Source organism: Carassius gibelio, chromosome A25 (assembly GCF_023724105.1).
Source record: "Carassius gibelio isolate Cgi1373 ecotype wild population from Czech Republic chromosome A25, carGib1.2-hapl.c, whole genome shotgun sequence".
Lineage (NCBI taxonomy): Eukaryota > Metazoa > Chordata > Actinopteri > Cypriniformes > Cyprinidae > Carassius > Carassius gibelio.
This window is the reverse complement of record NC_068395.1, coordinates 6,449,345-6,475,906: the sequence shown is the minus strand read 5'-3', so window position 1 is coordinate 6,475,906 and position 26,562 is coordinate 6,449,345. Positions and strand designations below refer to the sequence as shown.

Here is a 26,562-nt window from a genome sequence, read left to right as displayed (position 1 = left end):
TCATTAAAGATGAAACCATGACCTTTCCTCATATTCACAAGCTCAGAGGGTGCATAAACATTGTCCTGTTTGTACTAACGTGTGAATGATTCAGCAGCAAGCTCTAGATGAAGTTCCCTGCATGTGTTGGACATCACTCTTCCCAGCTGATCAGGGCCCTTTCCATCTCTTCAGCAAGCAATGGCTTCTGCATCTTTCCAAAACAAACCATAAGCTTATGGAAACCCAATCATATTCTTACCTCGATGAGGAAGTCTCCAGTCCGCAAGCCAGCTTTCCATGCCACCCCTCCCTCATCCACAGACTCCAGATACTGCAAGGCAGGGAACGCCGGGGTCGGAGTGAACTCCTCAATGGGAGTATCCGCTTAAATCCAGGCCGTGCCAGAGAAGACAGAACCAAAGGAAAGAGATTGTAAAGATCAAAATACAGTGTGCTAGTTTTATGGGCCCAGATTAACATCTTAATGAAGACAAAACACCTAATTATATATATATATATATATATATATATATATATATATATATATATATATATATATATACACACGCAAACAGACACACACACATATACTGTTTATGTAAATATATAATTATTTAAAATACATATTTATAATCCTCTGTAGTCTATGTTTAAACTTGCTATTACTCAAAAACGTGCTGAAAATAACATGCTTTTACATCGATGATATATATATAAAAAATACAATTCCTATGAAAACGGATGGATAAGAGCATCTGTTCTGATGATACACTGTGCAAGCTGCAATGCATCCATGCAACCAAATCAAAAATGAATGCAGGAGTTGGGACGTTTATATAACCAGAGGAAATGCATGCATGGATGTCACCGCTGACAGTGTGGGGAGAAGCACTGGTCTGGAGCCTGACAGAATGAGGGGCATCACAAGAACTGATGCAGAAAGCAGCCACGGTGCACCACTCGCAACTTCAAGGGATCTGTAGTGCACTATAAATGAAAAGCGTTGCAGCTGCAGTAGGGAGGATCTTAATAGGGGAAACATTGCATAGTTAAAGGTTTGTTGAAGCGAGTGAATTAAACTCTTTAACCACACTAAGAAACATCTGGACTGTCAGACTCAGGAAGCCCTTGAGACAAAGTGCCAGCAGAGCCCTAATGCAGTCAAACACAAGCCAAGCACATGGAGCAGGGAGTGGGTGGGGGGTCCGTGTTCACGCTTCACAGATTTGACAAGCCCACTTAAATGCATCGCAGTCAAGTGATGGACATGCTGACACCAAGAGATGCATTAATCCAGAAGTTGTTGACATGGATGCAATTCATGCAGCTCAACCACGCAGGCACATGAAATCAAGTGCGCGCGCAATGACGCGCTTTGAAATCAACAGAAATGACGTAAAAGAGGACAACACGAGCGAGGGTTAAGAAATAGCGTGAAATGAAGGACCAACACAGTTTGATTCTCGAGGGTGTAAAGCATGAAGTGAGGAGCAGTTATGATGAGGCGGCGGTCACAACGAGGAGTCGGTGTTTTTTCCTACCTTTCGCCCCTCTCAGCACGAACCCGAATCCCTCGTTATCCTTCTTCTGCAGCACGACCGTCTTTTCGTTGATAACGCAGTCACTGTGGAGAAAATTCCGCGCATAACGACCGTTATTACAGCCTATCATCCTCATCATCGCCACCGCCGCGCGCGCGGAGTGATGCTTCATCCTGACAGGCGTCGGCTGAGCGGAATTAATCATTTTTACGACGAAGTGCGCGATGTTACGAGAGTTGTAACCGTTGAAAAAGCTCACCGCCGGCTTTATCTGTCGAAGAAGAAGCTGTGACACCGGTTAAGATAGGCAGAGCCCGGTCGCCGGCGAGAGAGCATGTCGTAAGCGCGAGACATATCCGCGAGATGAAGTATGAAAATCACCAGAGGAAAACATGAGCGGTAATCTTGGAGGAATGGTTATGGGAGAGAGAGAGAGAGAGAGAGAGAGACGGCTTACAGTGCCACGGAGAAAGAGAGAGCGTGCGAAAGAGAGACGAAGAATGTGTGTGCGCGCGCGCACTGGCCTTGGATGAGCGCGCCACTAAAAATAATTTGATGTGTCCATTACTGATTAGAATCGTAAAGAATTTAACAATCCTGATTTCTCTTAACGATCTCGGTTACTTAACGCTCGTATTTACGATTCTTTTAGTACTTTATGAATAATAAATTGGCCTATGTGGAAATATGAATCTAATCGCATTCAGTACCCTCTGTTATCTGTTACCAAATGATGAGATAATGAAAAATGTAAACAGAACATAAACAACTAATCAGAAATAATAAAATGCAATTATTCCAAAAACTGTTTACACAGACTTCTTAATAGCTTGTCACAGACCTTTTAGGGGGGAAATGGTCCTAACTATATTTTAAATGAAAATCTTTTTAAATTTCATTTCTTTTCATTCACACATTTAGGTGAACTATTTCTTAAAAACAAATCAAATCTAATTCGTGGGTCGAAGAAATTCACTAAAAAAGTCTTTCAAATCCAATACGAGTTATTAATTTACATTTCAGATAGAAAATGTATTTATTTCTCAGAGACCATTTCTAGTTACACTATGGTGATGGCTGTCCAGAATGACACCAAAACATCTTTGTGACCTACTTCCTGCCTAGCACCATCAATATCCTTCAACAAAACACTAGCCTCAAGAAAGCATATCAATTACTGACCATAGAAGGCACCGGAGATATCCAAATATATGCTATTTGAATATGATAGCACTGAAAAACAAATGATCTCTCTTTCCCTGAAGGATAAGAGGGCTTACCATCTTTTAGTATTAAATCCAGTCCTGGAAATTAAGCAGGGGTACTTAATGGGTAGCGAATTGCTCAAACTGTAGCTCTCACAAAGAGCTGTGAAATTTCACAGAGTGTCCCTAGATCAAATAACAAATCAAACCCTAAAATAATCACTGAAGGTCATGAAACCACAGCTCTAGTTTGCTGAATTTAACTGCATAAAATGCACACAAAAAGATCTTGAAGTGTTTATAATCCCATAAAAACTGTAGCTGGCATATTGATAAAATAGGCTTAACCTGTGATCACAAGACTGACTGACTTACCTCATAGTCTTAACTACGAGATAAAGACTTATTGAAATATTGAAAGAGCTCCAAGCTCAAAAGGCAGAGTGCTGACTCCTGAGGAATGATGCATGGTCGTCATAGCAACATAATCTGCTTTGAAGGGGACACTGTGGCGATGTCACAGAGCAACAAGGTCATTAATATCCCGGCCTGTTATAAGGAGGAAATACTATTTGCTCATAATGCACTTATACCTGCGTGTGATCTCATTTCAGACATTCAAACCGCTGTACATCACGCAGCGATATTTACACACCGGTATGGATTAGCTGTTTAACGGAAGCTAAATAATGCATCTTAAATCAGATCAAAATCTATTCGGATTTATCCTACCACAAAGTTTACAATGGAATCCATTGTTAGTTCATAATATCTAAAGAATAAAAGCAGTGTGTCTGCAAGAGACTGACACAACTAGCATTTATCTTATGTGTATCTGTGACAAGTTCACCTAAAAGCACCCGTGTCCTTCTGTACGGCTGTCACTCAAGCACCCTGCAGCAGGAAGTAGCCTGCACTGCATTGCCATGGATTCTCTGTCTCCATGACAACCAGCTCGAGCGAGGGGTGTGTCAGCGGGGTAGGAGTATGGTAGCCGGATGCAAGAGGATCTGTCTCTTTTTTGTCTTTTAACACCCTGTAACAAATGTGTAAAGTTCATAGTACAACAAAACTATTTTTAAAATAAATAATATTACCCTTATATAACAGGGTTATTATAATTCAATAGCTTTAAATAATGTTACTAATAAACATGAATAACATTATTGAAAATCTTATTTAAAATAAGGTTCCCATACTCCACAGAGAACCAATGATTTGTAGCTAAATTAGTTTCTAATGTGCAGATTTACAGCCACATATTATGACATCATAATGTCAAAGAGCGTTTGTGTGTGTGTGTGTGTGTGTGTGTGTGTGTTTGTTTGATTTTTAAAATGCCATCAAAGTGTCTGCATCACGCAGTGACGACCCCAAGCTCGAGTGTTGGTTACATAACTGACCATTTAAAGAGTTTTCACACACTTCAAACCTTTTTTCCCCAGTGAATAACAATGTGCTTGTGCGGCGCTTTGTGTTAAATCATAGAGGGGCTGCAAAGTTTTGGGAAATGATGGTATGTGTGAAAGAATGCGCAGGTAAATGGATGAATTGTGCTATACTTTGATGCACTTACAAGTATACTTATTAGATATCACTGGCCTTAACTGATTAATCAATCTTTTCAGTTTTTTTTTTTTTTTTGCTTATACTATATTAATCCAGGGAATTACACCACCGCTCAAAAGTTTGGGATCCATAAGACTTGTAATGTTTTTTTACATTTTAAATTATGCTCATCAAGGCTGCATTTATTTGATCAAAAATGCAGAAAAAACTTTAATCTTGCAAAATGTTATTACAATATAAATTAATGGTTTTATTTGAATATACTTTAAAATAGAATTTATTTCTGTGATGAAAAGCTGAATTTCCATCAGCCATTACTCTAGTCTTAAAAGCCTTTTTTTTCAGAATTCTTTGATTTATAACAAGTTTTAAAAAGAATAGCATTTATTCAACATTTAAATCTTTTCTAACAATATCAAGCTTTGCTATCACTTCTTATCAATGTAGCACATCCTTGCTGAATAAAAGTTAATTTCTTTCAAAAAGAGAAAGAATACAAATTTACTGACCTCAAACTTTTGAACCGTAGTGTATATTTTAGGAAAATATTTCTATCTTAAATAAATGCTCTTCTTTTTAACTTTTTATTCATCAAAGAATCCGGGGAAAAAAAAGTATCACAGGTAAAGCAAATGCATATAAAATATATATATTTAGGATTTTAAAAACAACGTAGCCAATTTCTTTACGTCTTAGGTAACCGTTTTCGAACTGTACGCAAGAGAGTGCCCATTTCAAACTACCATCAAGTATTGAACCCGACAGACTTAAAAAAAAAAAAAAAAAAAAACATGGTCAGAAAGATTAGAAAAAATTTAATTTATACCTTGATGCATCAAAACTGTCATAAGACCCCACAGTGTAGTGTCGAAAGAGCTTCCTTCTCTCTGATCGGTCTGCCCGGGCATCTGTGAAGACATATTCACAGACATTTACTTTAGATCACCCCAATTATGCAATATTTCAACGTTGCATAGTGCTCAGAGTCAGTGCCACTCAGAAAATGCCATTAAATCCCTTTTTATTCATATTTTCACACAAAACAAAAGTTTCTTCCTGAAAACGTGACCGTGTTCAAGCACTGACTCAGCAAACTTTTAACATTTACATTTCATTATCATCACTTTCACACTGAATATGAAAGGTGCAAAAATAATAAAAATAGAATTTTTGCATAATTGCATAAAAAAAGCGGTCTAGTCACAAATTTGTATTACGGTGCCATATTTCACATGGTCCCAGGTGCCATTTTTTTAAACATATTTAATAATTTATCCACCGTGATACCAACTGTGCTTTAGAAAAATATATATATATTAAATAAAAAAAGCTGCTTACAGTTTCACCAGACAGAACCTTGGCATGCAGATTGTCACTGACAAACTATACCAGCATGACACACACACACACACAAATAAATAAAATGAAATAAAATCACATTTCTTGAACACACGCCATGAGCTAAAAATAAATCCACAATTTATAACAGTGAATTCACCAGCTATACTACCTTCCCTGTTTAATTGCAACCAAATAAAAGCTCTTTGGAAGACAGGGACCATTTGGCCCATAATGGAGCCAAACTAGACTAGTCCTCTGGGAGAGCTCAGGTCAAATATTGACTGTGTTTTATGGAAGGAACCAGGATAAGAGCCAACAAAGCTAATGAAGATATTTTATGTCGCAGAGATTAATCGTCTATCCGGCTCCATTTTCGTTCTTTCGAGGGGGGCATGCGTTCTAGGTCGCTCATACACCAAAATGTTTGTACGACACTAAAATAACTGTTTGCAGGAGACTTGTACAAATGGATAAAAAAAACCACTGGATTAACATCTGAATTCAATCGAATCACCTTAATTTTAAGCACATCCCCAAAAGTGCACTTATGTAAGGACAGCAAATTATATTTGAAGAGGAAGGACGCCCATTAACAGTGGCACAACTAGTGATAATACAGATCCTGTGCAACAGTGTACACATTTATCCATTAATGAGATTCTCAAGGAGTTTGTTCTGCAAGCTGCAGCTTCTGAAAACTGCACCATTTGAATTGTCCTCTGCGGTTCTGTTGATACACGATGATATCAGTAGTCAGGAGGCTGCGTGGGATTCAACACTTTCCCCTTCCAACCTACTCACTGGTTAGCTGTTAAAGTTACAGACGCTCAATTCTTTGGTGAGCTGAAACGTTTTGATGTTCAAACAAAAAGGAGGTTTAGATTCAGCGCAATTCTACAGAGACATCCGCTCTATCCTGTGACTGCTAATGTGAGATGTCCTCCCCATCTGTCAGTTCTTTCAAATATATAAAAATGCGGTATAATTAATATTTTAGTTGATCAAACTGATTTATCAAAACGCGCCCATCTAGGGAGGTTAAAATTCAAAAATAGCATTAAAATCGGCTTTCAAAAATGAATTCTGAAAAGTAAGCTTTTAGCACTCTACAGCTTATATTTTGCTTTCATTTTTGCCATTTATACGGAAATTAATCAAATAATATTGAGGTCAGACTGGATGTCGTATGATGCATCTCATCAAATGAGTAAATCAAAACTGAATCGTTTGAGTGTGCAAGTGAATCATCACACTCTAAGCCTTGACATTGCCATTTATAAATGTGTTTTGCCAGGTTGTGCATTATGCAGTTTTGAGCAATACATGACTTCTCATGCATAAAACTGAACAGAGGAATTTAATATCAAAAGATATAGACATTATAATTAATTGGATGAATAAAATGGCCACCACATTAAGTGCCATCTCTTTTTCGTTCTCTTTCTCACATCCTAATGGAACACCCTGTCAGTTTTCTAGCAGCTGTGTCGTCTTTCCAACGAAAAGCATTTTGGCACATACACACAGAGCCACATGTACTTGACACAAGCGCTGTTCCTCTGTGGACAGTGTGAGGAAAAAAGTCTATTTGACATGAGGGCAAGCAGCAATGACAGTTGCTACAACACCAGATTTCAAACCCCCAGGGGTAACTAGCTGTGTGGTTCACTTGATAAAATTCACAAAGATGCACGACTTGAAGGATGCAAAACTTCAGAGAGTCAGAGCGCACCACTGGAGAGAGAAAAAAAAAGTAATGACTATAATAATTTGTTTTACAACTCTACGACTTGACCACAGTTTCTCACTCAGTTCAGTACAATTCAACTTTATTTGATTTGTCATCTTTGACAAAGCTTAAACACGACGGAGAACTGAATTCGATTGCAAAATGACCACAAGACCATTTGGATATGTTACTACAATTTGTTTGCATTAACTGTTCAAGGCCTCTGAAACGGACACAAAGAGACACTAAGTCATGAGAATGCACGGTTACTTGAAAAACCAAGTGAAAAGACTCAAAACACAAGAAAATAGCCTATTAGAAAAACTAATTTTTACAGCATGAACAACTGCAACTGACATTTCATCGACAATAGAAATCGTTCCTATATAATTGTCCACACTGCAAATAAGAGCGCAGAGCAAACCATGCAATTATTGGCCGCACAAATCCGTAATTCAACACAAAACTCCTCAGTTTGCAACATCCTCAAATCAACATACCTCCAAAATGAACCTTCTTCCTAGATCTGCTAGTCTCGTCCATTGGTCCCCTTTAGTTCACCCCCGAGTCAATCCGAGAAACACTCAATTCTCCTTGCCTGAGGGGGGATTGCCACTTTTCTCGATCCCTCAGGCCCTGACGCCTAACTTCCCATCTCCAAAAACTCTCGCGTCTCCTCGAGCGCTCAGGTGAGAGCTGACCATCAGCACCACACACATGGAACAGAGAACCGTGGCATTGGAAAAGATGGTATGTAAGCTCTGTTCTCAGTGCTGTGAGAGGGAGAGAGAGTGTGTGAGAGAGAGAGAAAAAAAAGATGCCACAAAAAGAGGAAAAAAAATCTTACTAAGGCCCACTCCTTAGCAACAGGGTTTGTACAGTGTAGAGCATGTTTCCATGGAAATATATCAATCAGGAATGTGCATGAGTGTTGCTCGGAAAGGTTCAAGAGACTTCAGCAGAATACTTGTGCTGTTACTAACCAGTCGATGCTGGATTTAACTGTAGTCGATGTTGAACACTACACTAGATTGTCAAGCAAAGCAGCATGTGCGATGCATCTTGGCTAGTTGTTGGATTCCCTTAAAAATAAGACAGATTTGGGCAACAATCTTCAAAAATTGTGATTATAATAATCCTAAAAGCATCGCCATGGGAAATAAATCAGCGGTCTTTGCAACTATTCAAAAGCGCTTTACCTGAAGCGGTCATGGATTTCAAGACTTCCAATGACTCCCATCTCAACATAGCATTTCTCACCTTTTCACACTGCCGCCCTGCTTCTTTTGCAACACTAGCAAACATGGATGAGATTCAAAATGCCTCAGGTGAAGCTTATACCAAACACAGCTTGCATTTTCACCTCAGATTACTGCTAAAATGTACTTAAACTGATCAAATATGTTGCAAAAAACGAAATTATTGGAAGTAACATAAGGGATAAAATCATGCAAGCTAAAGATCCAGTTTTGTCACAAAATATATATTTGTGTCAATGGCGTGACATGCATTTATTGTCCTGGTCTATTAATTTATTTAATGATATCAAAGGGAGGAACCCCGGCAAAATTTTATGACTGTCTGTCAGGGTCTGTCTACTAAAAATAATCTGACCTTTTTTTATCCACAAGACACGGTTATTTTTTAAATGTACAAATGTCGAAATCATAATTAAATAGCATTTTACCTTGGAAAATATATTTAAAAACTTTTGAATATTTACTTATTTAAAATGTTAATCAATTAATAAAATAATTATCCTAAGGATCTTTACTTAAAATTGAAAGTTTTCTTGAAAATTGTATAAAAGTTTATTTAAAATAAATAAATAAATAAAATCATCATGAGTACTTTTTTTTTTTTTTTGGACATTACTTCAACTAGATTTTTCCTTTCTTTATTCCAGCCACTGTTATTGACTTGCTTTCTCAAAAACTATGCAAGAATTATTTGAACATTCAAAACATTTTAAAGAAACTGGGTCCACTGTTCCCTTAATGCTGGGTTCCTTGGAAAGCTGAACAAGGTTGTCTTTCCATCACAACCAAAAGCACACTTCTTTAGTGTGCCAACAACTTCAGTTACCCGAATGAAGCATGCTAATGGGCAAGCTTTTGCTCTCACTCTGGTTGCTGTGTACATGCTTTCTTTCATGAGAAGTGCCCATACAAGGAATTCCACCCTTTATGATGTCATACAGGGCCATACAAAAAAGCTGCTCGCATACATAAAGCTCGCTTTTTGAATCTTTGGCCATGTTTAGCATGAGAATCAAACTCTTTAACAGTGTAAATAAGTCAGAATGGATGCATTAGGCATCCCCTTTTACTTAAATACTTTCTCGTATAACAAAGACAACTAGGCGATTAACCTAAAAAGAATAAACACTCTGGCACTTTCAAAACATTACTATCAGAGGTTTAACAATGCACCCCAAGCTGGTTGAAAATCAATATAAATATGTGACGATTTAAGTTGGTTGAGATCTTAAACTGTTTGTGATACATTTGGGGGTGGGGGTTTTTATTAATTTACTTCTGAGGGGAACTGACTGTCTTCAGAAAAGTCTAGATACATTTTCTTCTCATGCATTCTCTTTCTAATGCATAATAAAGTACAGCTGTAACAAAGGAAACAATGTATCGCTGCTGTTCCATAAGTGCCACCTGCAGTCAGAGAGTGAATCTGCTTCTCCTTCAGTCCATCTGCTGTTTTTGTTTGATGCAGATATGTTTTGTGTATTATAGTTTCACAAAGCTGTAGTCAGAAAATTCAGAGTTTCTTCAAATTTCAAAATTATACAGTCTAACTTTAATTTAAACCAACTAAGCATAGCAACACTGGCTCAACCAATAGACGGAGTTTGGGGCAGGGCTAGTTGTTTGTCGAACCAATAGCAGACAGACTATTTGAACACTATTTTATTTTACAATTCAGCTCTGAAATCACACACTTCACTTTAATAACAGCATTTAGGTTAGCCGTACAGATGCAGAAGCACTTACTGGGCTGCTGCAGCACAACCTTAAGGCAAATGTCATGTTCCATCACATGACGGGTGAACTTAGATCTTACAGTCTGAGAGCTGAGTCAGCCAGACTCTCGTCCCGAGTCACATGGGCTAATGACTCTCAGGCCAATGACAGCTGTTGTTCACCAAACCTTCATTCTGCTCACCACATGCTGTTGTGCACAGCTCTCCATTTGTTTAGTGTAGCTGCCAATAGCTATCTTACTGTACATGGTCATAACCAACAATCTGGACCACAGCAGATAATTGTGTTGGTGATTTTAAACTTAAGCACGATTGTAGATTAACAACAGGATTTGGATAATTACAATATGTCAAATGCAATGCAAGTGTTTTGCAATGCAAAGCCTTTTACGGTGACTGTTACAAAGGTTTGGATGTGTTTCAATGAAGAAAACATCTGGACGCCTCTATGAAACTTGCACCACACACACATACAGGGCTGAAAAACACACAGTAGCTGCACTGATGTGGAAGGCATTCATTTGGCCCAAAATAACAACTCTCAACAGAATGTTGCCCCTGGCCCCTTCTGCTAGTTTGCACAACGAACATTGAGTGCACACACCAAAGCTACAAAACAGCCAATGATTGCACTTACAACAACAACAACAAAAAAGAAATATTAACACACATTTGCTCTAGAGTCGAGCTATTATTGTTGTTAATGACATTCCTTGGCTCCGTCCAGTTTGGATCTAATGCACAAATCAAATTCTCAGGTGCTCATTCACGCCGATGTTTGACGGATGAATGCTACCATTTGATCTGAGAGGTGGACGTGCGTGCTTTGTGGCCTAGTTGCAAATGAACACTAACTGAATTAACAGCCTGTTATCGCCGCAAGGCTCCTCACATATTCTGCGGGTTATCAGAGCACTGGAGAACAATAGAGTGTGAAAAGACATAATAAGAGGATAGGAAAAAGTGTTTCTTCCCCTCACCTTGTAATATGTTGAACAATTGTGTAATTTGAAGTGTACACTTTATTTGTGATAATTCACCGAAAATAAATATTCTGTCATCATTTACTCATCCTTGTGTTTTTCTAAATTTGTATGATTTTTTTGTTGAGTGGAACACAAAAAAATTTTTTAACAGAGTGTTTGAGCTGGGTCCTTTTCATAGAATAAAAGTAAATTGTAACCAATGGCTGTCAGGCTCTGAAAATCAGAAATACATTATAAGACATTATAAGACGTACCATATAGTCCATTTGACTCAAGTGATATATTGCAATTCTTCTGAAGCCATAATTGTGAAAACCATTCAGACATAAGAATAATAAAAAAATAAATAAAATAAAAAATATATATTATTCATTGATTTTCTCCTTCACAGGAGCACTGAAATCTCATTCAAGTCTACTGAAATATGCTGTCGAAGACATCAACAGTAACATTACATGTCACATTTCTCTTGCATACAAAACCATTGTACAGCTTCAGCTTTGGAATGTAGCACATTAGTGGTATGGACTAGTTTTGTTGTATGAAATAGAGCAACATGAACATTCTGTCAAACAAAATCAAAAACAAAAAGAAAGAAAAGAAAACAGGAATTCAGCTTGATATTTAGTTTTTCGTTCAGGGATGGAAATAATAACCAGCTTGAATATTCGATTTCTACATGTGGGCGGGAACGAAACTCTTTTTTGCTGATTGGTCAGCCGAACAGCCAAAATGTGCCATCAGTTCTTCCTCAGTTTCACGCATAGTATACACATTCTCAACACGTTTATTGCAACTACATTTCTTCTTTTTCTCATCAAACCAACCAGATTAACGAATAACTCGACAAAACCCGTACTGGCATAGAGCCTAGACAGGCCTTTCTTCTGTGTAGACATAAAATTCACTACTCTTTGCATCAGTTGTGTATGGCAGGGTTTGATGGCTGTCATAGCCTACACCTGAGCGCACCCAGAAAGTCAAAAAAATAAATAAATTAAGATATAAATCTGATATTACGTGTACATTAAAAACAAAAAAGAAAGAACATGCAGGGTGTAGGCTTATTAACTTTCACACAAGATCCGCCATTTTGACAATCTTCTGAGGTGTATAATATAGTTGTATTTTCTTAAATTTATGGGACAAGTTGCTTAGGATTATTTTACAACATGTTAAAAAAGTGAAATTCACAATTCTCTGCCATTAAATGGGGAAGTGGAAACAGGACATTTTAACTTACTTACAGTTTGTATAGAAAAGAATCACACCCCTTTAAAATGATCACATCAGTAATTACTAAATGCAACTTATAACATCCACGTTAAAGAAATAAAACTGAGATGTCAGAAAAAGAAAAAAAACAACAGTATGACTGCTGTTCCATTAGTGCCACCTGCTGTCAGAGAGTGAATTTGCAGTCTCAATCAGTACGCCTGCTGTTTTTATTTTGTGCAGATGTTTTATGTAGTATAGATTCACAAAACTAAAGTCTGTTTTTGTTTACAATTTATACACATCTAATGCAATTATACAATCTAATTTTGATTCAAAAATTGCTCTTTCAGCATGTATACAGCATCTTTGTTCAGATCGTGATTGCCTCTAATTTTGAACTGAAAGAGCGCAGGCAAAGCATTAATTCCTTTATATTAAGACATTTTTGGTCTTATTTCTTTTTTTGATTCAGGGTTTGTTTTAAAATGTCAATTTAGTTTTGTTATTTGACATACTTCAATTTCACAAAGAAATGTGCAGCATTTTTGTTCAAGCAATAATAAAAGGACACCTTTTCATTTATAATTTGTCTTAAATCTCATTTTGCAAAAAAAAAAAAAAAAAAATGTATTGTGAAATCAGTATCGTGAATCGTATCACCTCATGAGTTGAGTGAATTGTTACATCCCTACACAATATACTACATAAAATAAAATGATAGTAAAATAACACTGTTGTAGGTGAGTAAATAATGACAGAAGTGTCATTTTTGGTGTACTATGCCTTCAAATTGGCATGACAGTGAATGAGATCATGTTTTAAAGTGTGTGTTTGTGTGTAGACACTCACATGGCCTGTCCTCATTGGGTTTGCTAGGGATCTCTTCCACACATTCTGCTGGGAACCAGCCTACATTCCCTCGGGCACTGCCTTCCCAGAATCCTCCTTCCCCAATACTGAGAACTATGTACGAGAAAGTCATCAAAAAAAAATATAAAACACTCTCCTCATTATTTACATACTACATGTGCAGTCCTATACAAAATACCTGCTACACATGCAGCTCTTTTGGCATTCTGACCACATCTCTATGGATGTATACTGTACATTTACACATGCCAAATAATTAACAAGCCTATGCTGATTTTACCCAGTGAAGTCTTCCCTCTTTATCCACTGAAACCTCTCTAGTTCATCTCTTTCTGTTTGTAAAGTGTTGCTAGCTCTGGCCAGGCATCGCCTGGTGCCGAAGGGCAGAATCTGTGAATTCTTGCTCTCCATATGGCAGGAGAAACTGCACTCCTTGCTACAAACCAGCTTTTCCATGCATTTTTCCATGCATTTGGTGCACACACTCCAAAATGTCCGTATTTACTAACAATAATATATGGTTTAATTAAGTAGTTAAATTGAAATCATAAAATGAGATACATGTACCTTTGACCCTGTCGTTCTTATACAAAGCGATTTCTCCCTCGCCCTGTGGTTGGTAAGACTTGACCACCACGTAGTGTCTTCCTGGAACAGCACTGTACAGCTTGCGTTTGGACCCTGGAGTGTCCATGCCAGAGTAGACATCCCTGTTGGCACGGGGACTGGTAGGAATTCAAGAAGCAAAATCTGAATATTAAAATAATACAATTATAATATGATACAATACAACACACACACACACACACACACACACACACACACACAATATATATATATATAGATATATATAGATAGATAGATAGATAGATAGATAGATAGATAGATAGATAGATAGATAGATAGATAGATAAAATATAATACCACACAGATGTCAATTTAATATATTATAAATTCTAACAATAATGTGCCATATTTATCCTTTTCTGATATATTTTTTTCTTAAATACATTTATATTATAGTTATATTACACGCATACACGCACATTAAAATATTATTTACATATTATATATATGAATACACGTCACACCTCTGTTTATCAGTTTGCACTGGCTACCAAAAGCTGCTCGCATAAAATTCAAGGCATTGATGTTTGCATACAAAACCACCACTAGCTCTGCACCCATTTACCTAAATTCATTAATTCATACTTATGTGCCCTCTAGAAACTTGCATTCTGCAAGTGAACGTTGCTTGATTGTGCCATCCCAAAGAAGCACAAAGTCACTTTTACAGACTTTTAAATTAAATGTTCCCTCCTGGTGGAATGACCTCAATGACTCAATCCTAGCAGCTGAGTCCTTAGCCATCTTCAAGAATCGGCTTAAAACACATCTCTTCCATCTTTATTTGACCCTCTAACTTTAGCACAAACTATTCTAATTCTGTTCTTTAAAAAAATTAAATTAATAAATTTAACTACTTTCTGATCTTTTTTTAATCAATCTATTTTCTTTTCACTTTTTAAACAATTATAATAAAGACCCCTAACACTAGCTTGCTCTATTATTTTTGTAGTCTATCTGTTTTCTTTTTATTTATTATATTATTTAAAAGCCCTTGCTATGTGTACTGCGTTACGCTAACTGAGACTTGTGATAGCACTTATACATCATTGCTCTTTTGTTGTTTTTGATTGCTTCCATTGTCATCATTTGTAAGTCGCATTGCATAAATGTGTCTGCTAAATGACTAACTGTAAATGTTAAAAAAGAATATTCTTTAAATATTAAAAAAGCAAACAATGTTTATTAAGGTTAGGTTTTAGACAGAAATATTTTGAGATATTCTCAAACCTCTAAGCTTATTTTTGAATGGGGTTAGATGAAGGCAGAAAGCTAAAGGTCCTCTAAAATAGAGTCTGGCAATGTCTATGGTACACTAGCATACTACGAGACCACAGCTATTAAAAGTATAAGGGCTCCCTCTGCTGGATACACACCATAAATAGACATTAAAGCCAAGATGTGCTCCTGGACTTGTGTTTTACAAGCAGAAATTTTGAGTGTAGCCTTGGGCCAGTCTGAATCATTAACTCATCCAGTTTATGGCAGCTGAGCCCTGTCCTGAAGTGACTCGGAGTGTAACTTCATCCACTCAGTGGGAGCAGATGGCCCCCATCCAAAAAAAAGTAATAATAATAATTTGTTCTCCAGAAAAATGCTGACATTAAAGACTCAAGCAAAGAACATTCTCGACGATGTTGTTAATGAAGGTGTTAATGAGGGCGCGATGGGCCTAAAAATAACATTGAAAAGAACTCTCACTGCAAAAGAACATCCAGTTTTCAGATGACATGCATAATCTCAGAGGCACATATACTTAATTTCTCTGCTTTCAGTTTAACATATAAACTTAGAAAGATGGCCGAATGCAAAGCTATTTCAGATGCTTTAAATATAATTAAAAAAAAAAAAAAAAAAAAAAGACACAATGCTGAACAAATCAGGGTTAAAATGGCCATCAAGAAAAATATAGAGTTCACAAACCTGAATTCTGGCATTATGAAACACAGCTGTCGGTATAAATATCGTATGGCATCATACAAGCAACTTCCTGTTCACACATGACATGCCCTACCTCACAACCTCTCAAGGTCCCGGTGGCATCTGGCGACTTCAGTGTATAGGAGCAGGTGAAATTGGGACAAAGCACCTACATGTGCCCTCTGTGTGCTTCCTGCTTTTTTAAGCCTCCACTGAGAACCTCTCAATGTCACCGCCCAAAGTCAACACACCCAGATAAGCCTTCTTACGTAATAAAGCTTGACAAAGATGGTACAGATGTGATGTGCTTTTTTTGGAGCCAGCAAAGTGTTTACGCACTAAACAGCCCTGAACTGATACACTTGGTTTCTTACTTTAAAATGAAAAATGTGCGAAAATTGTGATGATACATGGAGAATACCAAAAAGTGGAAACACAATCTGGAACAGCTGTGAGAAAATAACCATATGAAATATGATCCAAACAGCACACTGTGCCACATTTTAAAAGCAAACTAAATCGGCCGCACAGTGCTGCGAAATTAACTCTCAGCTACAAACTGCAGAAAATCTGTGCAGCCAATCAGATTTAAGTGCTGAAAAAAACAAAACAAAAAAACTATAACATATTTTAAGCATAAAAAAATACCAGAAATATAACTTGCTACCGACTGTAGATATATGTATAATCATTATTTATTTTTTTTTGGCTTATATCGCTTGCTGATATCTAATGATTAACTTTCAAATGGCTTTACGTACAGAATCTACACCAGCTGGAAGACAAACAAGCATATTTCAGCAAACCATAAATGAGTGGTTTACTCATTTAGTGCACCGCCTATGGCAGCCAACCGGTCTGCCAATGTAACTAGCTGTCAAAACCGAGCAGCGAAAGCTTTCTTATCCAGCTTCATCCAAAGACAATTACATAAGCTGCGCTTCGCATCTTATTTTTGGAGGAAAACAGCAAAAAAGAGTTAATGTGGGCTGAGGTATTTATGCAAAACAGGGAGGAAGGAAACAAGGCCAGTAAGTGTTAGAAATCGGTTCAAGCGCTGCACGTATAGTCACATCCACAGGTCTATTTTTAATCAAGCTTGAAGGAAATAAGGTCTCATCATCTTTAAGATTTTGAAACCAGTATATGACAACAGTGGCAGATTAGCTGCTATAGCAAACGCTTGGCTAGCACATAACTGCGCATTCATACAATGAAATTATGTTTATATAGAGTTAAACTTAGCTCATTTTAAATCTGGCTTCATTTACCTCTGCAGGAGTTCATTAAACACTGGTGATTTTACCGGGGTCTGGCTGTGTGTATTGTTTACTTGATTAGCATGTTGCAGGCTAAAAGCTACAGGATGTGTTATTCAACTTGTCCATTACACTAAGACTTTATGAACTTTTGGTTCTTTATGAACAAGTTGTTCATTTTTAAAGGGGGGGTGAAATGCTTGTTTTCACTCAATATCCTGTTAATCTTGAGTACCTATAGAGTAGTACTGCATCCTTCATAACTCAAAAGTCTTTAGTTTTATTATATTCATAAGAGAAAGATAGTCTGTACCGATTTTTCCCGGAAAAACATGACCGGCTGGAGGCGTGACGTGTGAGCTTTTGCGTTGAGAGCGTTTGGAAGTTGTGACATTACCGTGAGGAAAAAAAAACATCATCCAAAACAAGCCATGGCTAACAATCAGATTCAGCCGTTTATTTATGATCCAGAATCAGATCCCGAGGCTGAAACTGAACGAGAGCAGCAGCAGCAACGACTCGCTCCGAGCGGGGCTCGAACCCGGGTCTCCGGCATGGGACGCGGACACACTAACATGGAGGCAGAGATATTTTAAGCAGTTTTACTCACTGCATGCCTTTCCAACACACGATCGTGACCCTTTTTCGTTGGGATTGCATCATCCTTAAGAAATAAACGATACGCAAATCCGTCGTCAAACTGGGCCTTGTTTGTAAAACAAGCATCTTCGAAATGCAGGGAACAAACAAAAACACTTGCACAACTCCGTTGATGCTCTGTAAAAACAAACTCCATCCACTGATCCCTTAATGCTGTTTTTTCTTTGGTATTCTGTGCAGGGTTGTCTTGCCCTGGCAACCAAAAATACACTTCTTTTGTGACATTTCGCGACGCTCTCGCTCTGATCAGTGAAGTCTGTTGTGCTCTCGGTACTCTGCTATACGGGAGCGCGCGCTCTTCCAGCAGAAGTGCCTTAGGACCCATATAAGGAAATTCCGCTCCATCTAACGTCACACAGAGCCATACTCGAAAAAAACTTTCAGAAACTTGTGACAAACCGGAAGGAGTATTTTGGGAACAAAAATACTCCTTCAAACGTACAACTTAATTTTTGAAACTTTGTCCATGTTTAGCATGGGAATCCAACTCTTTAACAGTGTAAAAAACTCAGTATGCATGAAATAGCATTTCACCCCCCCTTTAATGACAAAAAAGTAAAGATAAAAACTTCACAAGGACACTTTCCAAATCACAGTGTGGTAATGGTCACGGCAAAATGTAAAAATCTTAAAACGTAAATACCACAGTACTTGTTTACACGGGTAGATCTTCAAAACAACTCCAAACAAGCGGCATGCTGTATCTACAACATGACCTTTACTGGCATGAGATGGAGTGTCTCATATTTCCCTTGTTTATAGCGGTTGACAAATGGCAATATGATGCTACAACTGACTACATCTGCTTTGGTTCCATTCTGAGCCTCTGAAGAGCAGCCATATTATCTAATACCCCAGAAGACACATACACACCGACCGAAAGTGACACACTCACACATGTACACACAACATACGGACATAGCCATAGCAACTGCTGCTGTAACTAAGGAATAGCGTTCCATTTGAGCAGCACATGCAGGCACGGAAGCCAATGATATTTCCACGGGTTCGACACTGGCACTAGCTGGAATCAAAGACCCTATATTTGGGCCAAAAGACCAGATGTGTAGTCTTTGTTTTCGGTTGTTGTCCGTTTTTATTTAGGCTGGCCCGCATCAGCAGTGTAAATGCCATTGTAAAACACGTATAGCACAACAAATGAATCTATATAGGCTGCAGCATGAGAAACGAGAGGAGAACAGGGTCAAATACCAGAGGAGTTAATTCTTCCTTTTTAAAATGACATCTAATTAGAGGAGTTTTTTGCAGTGGAAGTGAGTAATTGGCCTGGCCCACTTACTGTACCGAGTCTGCTCTCGCGCTAGAACCCCTGTTGAGTGACAAGATTCGCACACCCACCGACACACATGCATGCACGGAGACGCACACACTCATGCACACGTGCATGCTGAACTTTCACTACATGACAAGCACCCACGCATGCATTCACTCACAGGGAAATATGTATGCATGGCCACACACACACACATGCTCTCTATCTTTCGGAGCAGATTCTTGCCTCTCACTGTGGCCTAATTGTTTGCCAAGTCTCCATATTGCACCTTTGTATTTTGCGCTTCTATACCCAAAGTCACAAAGCTAAAAAAAAACGACAGCCCGGGCATCTGTCCAACCTTATCCTGGATCAGGTGCATATCGCATTGCAAATGCAACCAAACCCTGGCTGCTCAGGTTGTTTTTCAGACAGATGTCCAAATTTGTCGCCATTTCTTTTCATGGCCATAAGCAAATCGCATGGGTTTCATATGTACCATTCAATGCTAAAGTCACATACTGTAGTTATCTATATGCCGTTATAAATGTATTTGTCATCATCTGATTTATTTTGTGAATCAAATTAGGAGAAATGTTGAAGTATGTCCCAGCTGCTCTATTCATTTTAATAACATTGAGGCTTTTAAGTGTCAAAAAGGAAGCAAAGGCACTATAAAAAGTATTGTATAAATAGCACATACCAAGTGTTCTGAAGCAATAGAATAGATTTGTATAAAAATAAAAAATCTGAAACAACGTGAGGGTGAGAGAACAAAACTTTTGTAAAAACTAGAAAAATTATTTAATATTTTTTTGCAATACAAATTATTTCTCAGATGTACCCTTTTCAAACGTATATAAAATGTATGCTTACATAAAAGAAACCAAAGGAGGTTTCAAAATATTATTTTATCTTAATACAATGCACTTTAAAAATTAATAGTTTATTCATTATTCAATACGCCGCCAGGGGAAGCTCTGTTCACTTAAAAACAACGTTTACATATTAAATACTCACTCAGTAGAATATTTTTCTGGTTTTCCCTAACGAATGTATGATTATGGTACATGTTTTACATCCTGCTTAACCATATTCTCAGTAGTTGTTTTATTTATCGCTATTCAAAATGTCCATATCTGAGACATACTGTAAATGTGACCCTAGACCACAAAACCTTAAGTCTTAAGTCGCTGGGGTATATTTGTATCAATAGCCAAATACATTTTGTATGGGTCAAAATAATCGATTTTTCTTTTATGCCAAAAATAATTACGATATTATGTAAAGATCATGTTCCATTAAGATATTTAGATAATTTCTTACCATAAATATATCAAAACTTAATTTTCGATTAGTAATATGCATTGCTAAGAATTCATTTGAACAACTTTAAATGTTATTTTCTCAGTATTTAAATTTTTTGCACCCTTAGATTCTAGATTCTCAAATAGTTGTATATTGTCCGATCTTAATAAACCTTGGATCATCAATGGAAAGCTTATTTATTCAGCTTTTAGACTATGTATAAATCTCAAATTAAAAAAATTGACACTTATCACTGGTTTTGTGGTCCATGGTTACAAATACACATCTGATTTGATCAAAAATTCTGATTTGCTGTCATCAGGGCTCCAGACAAAAAAAGCAATTAAGGAGCCACTGGCTCATATAAGAAACACCAAAAAAAAAATTAAGTGCTTTTATCATAATTTTAATCCATCTCGCATATGTCCTGGGAAAAAAGGTTCACTTAAAGTGGGAATGTCTTTTCCAATTTGAGAGCTATACAGTATCTTATGTAGACAAAGGTTAAGTAAAAATGTGAATATGCAATATAGTGCATACATTAAGAAAATCCTCCTTATTATGGTTATTTTTCTAGCTGACTAATGAGCTTATGGACGATGAATGGTTATTCTGAGGTGAAAGATTGTTACGTGTCATTGCTTTTAAGCTTTACATGTTTTCTGCAGTTTGAAACAATGTATGAGCAATTACATTTCATCAAGCTGCATATTGAAACATACCTTTTGATGTTCATTCATGTTTATTTCATATAGAAGTCAAGAAAAATATATAATGGGTAATGTGCCACTTGAACTGAGGCACTAAAGCGATCACTCACGCTACATTAAAGAACGCCAAAATGTTTGAATTTCGCTATGAATTTGGCTTAATTTTAAAACTTAATTATGGATCTTATAACCTGAAAACTCCAAAAAGTAACAGAAAAAAACAAGCATCTCTGCAGTCCAGTCCGTATCCCATAGACCAATTCCCAAAACTTGACCAATTTGCATCCACACATGGCCTTTTAAAAATAACACAGATTTGCCATAAATAAGGGCTCTAAAAACAACTTTTTCCTCACAGAAAAGGACACGCTCCAGCCTGGACATGAGGGACCCACTCAAAACTAGACACACGGAGACAGTAGTCACCTCAAGTCCCATCACTCCCTTCTGGGACAGCAACTCACCTGCAGTGGCGCTGAGGGGTCTGTCTCCGTGTGTCTCCCTCCCCCAGGCGGCCCAGGGAAGGGGAACGGCTTCTTGCGGAGCGTCCCCCCCGGGCCATGGTCTTCACCGTGCCATTGGGGCTGTTCTGCATCTGCTGGGGGTGGCGGGGCGAGAGGCTGCGCAGGGGGGAAGCGGCAGGAGAAGGCGAGCGAGAGCGGTCCAGCGGTAGCTTGTTGACGTTCAGGTTGTTGTCGCTGTTGGAACGGAGCAGCACACGTGGGGCGGCAAGAGTGCTCCTACCCTGGTGCTGCGGTGGCCTGCTCCGACCCGTGCCTGCCGGTGCCTCCCGGAAAGGCACTGAGAGAGATACAGAAAGAAAGAGAGTGATTAAATAAAACGAAGACTGTTTATACACAGTGTGAAGTTGACTTTCAACTACTCCGTCTTATTTAAAGTAGTTCAGCTTTTTTAGGTGTCCTTCATTCCATTGAAAGTGACAATAATTAGAGCACTGTAACAAGTGTTCAAGTACAAGCTGCTAGACTGTGCTTCAGCTTTTTATTACATACAAGGAACTCTGTCACAATAAAAGACTGTCTGCTGTCTGCTCATCACCCAGTTTGATGCTCATTTATTGAATTAATGAATCCATTTGTTGCTGCTGAATTTATGTCATCCGCTGTCAGAAATGAATCAATGTTGCACATCTAAATCCATAGACAAATTCTAGTCAAAGGAAAAATCCAGGTTAAATGAGCTAAATAATTTGTTAACACTTTACAATTATGTTCAATAAAATTAGTTAACTAACTTGGATCATTTCTTCATATACAGTACTAATGCATTTTCAAATTTCAAGTTGTATACGATTACATTATTTGCTGTATTATGAAAGAGCATGATTTATTTTTTTAAGTATATTTATACATTAACATTAACCTAGATTAATAGATGTTGTAAAAATTTTAAGCTTATGTTTTACAATTTCTTCAACTCACCCCTCAGTTTACAAAAACCCACAAAATCGGTATTTGCAAACTGAAATCATTTAGGGACGTAATAGTGGTGGATTCTATGAATTATTTATGTAATGTTTAATTAAAAAATGGTTGTTGGTAGATATGTAAAAACAGCAGATCATCCTTTTTGAGGTAAAATTACTTTCCTAGGTCGATAGACTTTTTACTATTTACTCATTTAATTCCTCTGGGTAAAGTCTGCTCCATGTAAACAAAGTATATATTACTTATTGGTATCCTTAAGGGTATCACATAAAAAGTTAGCAGGCTTACTGTACTTAAGTGCGTCATGAAAGAGTGTCATATCTTTAAAGCTGAAGTTTGCCGTTTTGTCAATGTTAAATACACTCCCGTTTAAAAGTTTGGGGTTGGTAAAATTTTTTAATGTTTTAAAAGAAGTCTCTTATTCACCAAGGATCCTTCAGAAATCATAATATGCTGATTTGCTGCTAAAGAAACATTTCTTCTTTTTTATATTTTTGTGGAAAGAATACTTTTGTCTGTTTTACTCTTCTGAACAGATAAAAACTGTTTTAAAAGAACATTAATTTGAAATAGAAATATTTTATAAATGTATAAATGTCTTTTGATCATCAATTCATCAGCACCTAAAAATTTAACCTTGCAGAATCAACTTTTTCATTATTTAAAAAACTTTTGAACAATAGTGTACTTTCTTCTATTCCAGCATAATACGCAGAGATAAGCACACATATTTGTAAGTTGTTAACACTGCGTGTTTTGTTTTTTGTTCATTTTGTTTTTTTATTCCAAATTAGGCCAACATAGTGACACTGGCTCAACCAAATAGAATGTGGGGTGGAGCTATCTGTTTTAGCCGACCAATGGCAGAATGTTTGGGAAACCTGTCTGAAAACAAGCAGTTTGGTGTTGCTAGTAGAGCAAACAAACGCCAACTTCAGCTATAACTTTAACTTCAATGCCCAATAGAATTTAAAAAAGCTTTTTTTTCTTCTTTTTTTACAAACTGAGAGATGAGAGATGAGTCAAATACATTTCTTCTGGAAATCAACAAAGTTACATCTTAGTACTCCTTTAATACAGTAACTGAAGTGTTTTTTTTGTTTCTTAAACAACAAGACAATGCCGATCACTCCGGTCTCCAGAGAAATACACCCACAGCAGCCAACTTCTCTGGTTCCAAGGTGATATGTACACATTTCAGGACCAAATGAAGCATATATCTCCACAACCCCCCCCCCCCCCCCCCCCTTCTTAAGGCATCGGGAAATCCCTTGAGTTCACTGTTCGCACTGTATGCATGATGAATTTCTATAATTACTTATCTGCTGCCACGTTAAAGGTGGTTCAAGAAGACGTTTATCCAAAGGAGCGTGTTTCTCAGAAACACTAGGCCACTGAAAGACACAGTTCACACATGAACTAGATATCACTTGTTGGGTGAGACAAACGCTATAAATATATTCTGAAAAATAACCCAGGAGAAGCATAAAGAAGAATTGCGCCACTAAACACACATCAGTCTCTGCTGTTCATTTAATATGCTGATGTAATGGCAACCTGGAGCTGTTAGATCACCTTCACTGTCATGGCAGGTTATGACAAACAGTCTAAGAGATACATATCCTCCTGTTCATTATTATAAAGGCTACTTTAGGGGGTTATTATGGCAATAATGTACAAACCCAACCCCCACAAACCGTGAAGAAATCTGCCAGGCCCCCACTGATGTGGCAGGAGATGCCACATGAAACCTGCCAATGAAAAGAAACCAACGCTGAAAATGTCACAAGAAGAAAAAAAACTGACATGCTTTATATAGGCACCAACTGGTTTATTTCCAGCACCAACTGAAGACAATGACATCACAAGCACATTGGCTGCCGGAACACGTTGATGAAACAGCAAAATAACCTTCAAACAAGTGAAATCAAAGTGGAAACATTCCAACTGCAACATTCTATATACTGTATATATATATATATATGGGAGGCTTGAAAAAAAAAAAAAAAAAAAAAAAAAAATATATATATATATATATATATATACATCAGCACGAAGTTGACTGAATTCCTTGCAGAAGGAAATGACTCTCTCAAAGTGATGTTCTCTCCAACTCAGACTAATTCACTCTTGGCCCCACGAGATTCAACTTTTGTTATAATCCGTCATAATATACGATTGAACTCAAAGACTTTTTTCCTTACAGAAAAAAAAGGTCTGTGTAGCTCTAACACTGGAGTTCTGAGCACTAATCCCATGGAACAGAAGTCACCCAATATCAGACCCTGCTCTAAAAACCCCAAAAGATCACTTCTTACCTTCTTTCTTGAAGGCATTCAGTAAAGACTTCATATCTCCACTGAGTTTATTGCTTAATAACTCCCTCGGAATGTCCGTTTTCGCCTCGAGGAACTTGGAAACAGAAGGTCAGGTTCTCCTGGACTGGGGTTCCTCGGTCAGTAAAGCACAACAGAGAGGGTTACGGAGAAGGCAAGCACTGTGGTGACAGTGCCCGCTCCACATGATGCCGTCTGTGACTGCGAGAGGAAACGGCAGTGTGCACAAGCCTCGCACGTTTCTTCGCTCTATCTCTCTCTCTCGCGCTGACACACATACATACACACTAACTCTCTCGCTCGGCCTCAGTTTCTTTCCGTTTCGCCCCGCCCCCTTTCCTCTCTCTATCTCTCTTCCTCTACATCACTCTCTCCCCGCCACCAAATCATTCACTGTACTATCAGTCCAAGCCTCCCACTGTTTGGTTTCCTCTAGGTAGACAAGGCAGAAGACTGATTGGAGTGTGTTGTTGAATCAGCTGTGTGACAAGACCATGCTGGGATAATCTGATTCAAATCACCACCATTATGACACAAAGTACTGAGATGAACACAGTTGCCCCAAAATCCGTCATTTTCGGCCCATCAGTGGCTGGTGATATCATCAGAAGGGTTTTTTACATTTGCTGGCGACCACCCACCAAAGATGCAATCACGACTCTTGAATTAACTTGACAATGAGAAGTTGTCATTGATTAGGGATTTTAACCCTTGTTGGCTCTCCGAAACAGCTGTATGGGAATCAAGCCACCAAGTGTTGCTAAGCAACCCAGGGATGGATGTCTAAATTAGTCAGTGCAAGTTGCCGGGTTGTGAATTCTCCTGTTACCCATGTATGTATGTGGGCTGTCCTTTCACACTAGCAATTCACAATTGCCTCTCAAGCTCTCTTTCCCTCTCTCTCTTTTTTATTCCCCTCCTCCCATTTTCTGGCATGAGATGAGGAAAAAAAAGGGATCTTTGAGGAAACAAGGAAGGAAAGAACTCTTGCATATTAAAATCTGTGTCAGGTTATGATGTCGTCAGCATAGATATGGATATAGAGTTAATAAATATACAGAGGGACCCCAAAGTCTGAGCCCACTAGTCCAAATCGTTACATTTTGCTTTATATTCTAATGAAAATATACATGAACTGCTTTATTAATGACAGCATTAACAAAAGATCCCCCCAAAATCCCAGATTTTCAAGAGTGTCTAATGACTTCTGGACCCCACTGTACGTCTTCAAATGTACACCGCTGATTAGATGACTTGTACATAGCAGGGATGGACATAGCAGAACAATAAATCCAACATAATGTGTGCATCATTAGAAATCTCAATTCCATCTCTGTGGTCTAATGAGCCAGCAAAAATGATAAAACTGACATCTTCTCACATCTAATTCAGCTCTCACACAAGTAATAACGCCATAAGCGGCAAAATCGTTTCAAACTGGTTCCCAGTGGGAGCTGTGAATGTGTTTTCAGGGAGCGGTTCTGATATGGCCATGTTTCAAAACAAAACAAGCTCCGCTTTAAAATAACCCAAAGCAAACCCTGTGAGTTACGTCTCTACGGACAGCCTCCTCTTTCTTTTTGCT

The 26,562-nt window shown here is 37.8% G+C and overlaps 1 protein-coding gene across 3 annotated transcripts in view; it reads right to left on the bottom strand.

Moving 5' to 3' along the window:
* LOC127947337 (SH3 and multiple ankyrin repeat domains protein 2-like) overlaps nt 1–26,562 on the bottom strand; it is a 71,981-nt gene that overhangs the window by 23,095 nt on the left and 22,324 nt on the right. For 2 of the 3 annotated variants that reach the window (XM_052544407.1, XM_052544408.1), the window contains exons 10-15: nt 21,658–21,994; nt 14,004–14,161; nt 13,416–13,529; nt 5,124–5,205; nt 1,524–1,606; nt 242–366 (exon numbers count right to left, since the gene is read on the bottom strand). In XM_052544407.1, the coding sequence (XP_052400367.1) occupies nt 242–366; nt 1,524–1,606; nt 5,124–5,205; nt 13,416–13,529; nt 14,004–14,161; nt 21,658–21,994 (899 nt within the window). Of the gene's footprint in view, nt 1–241; nt 367–1,523; nt 1,607–5,123; nt 5,206–13,415; nt 13,530–14,003; nt 14,162–21,657; nt 21,995–24,959; nt 25,199–26,562 lie in introns of those variants that run through there. The other variant, XM_052544406.1, reaches the window with a different exon arrangement.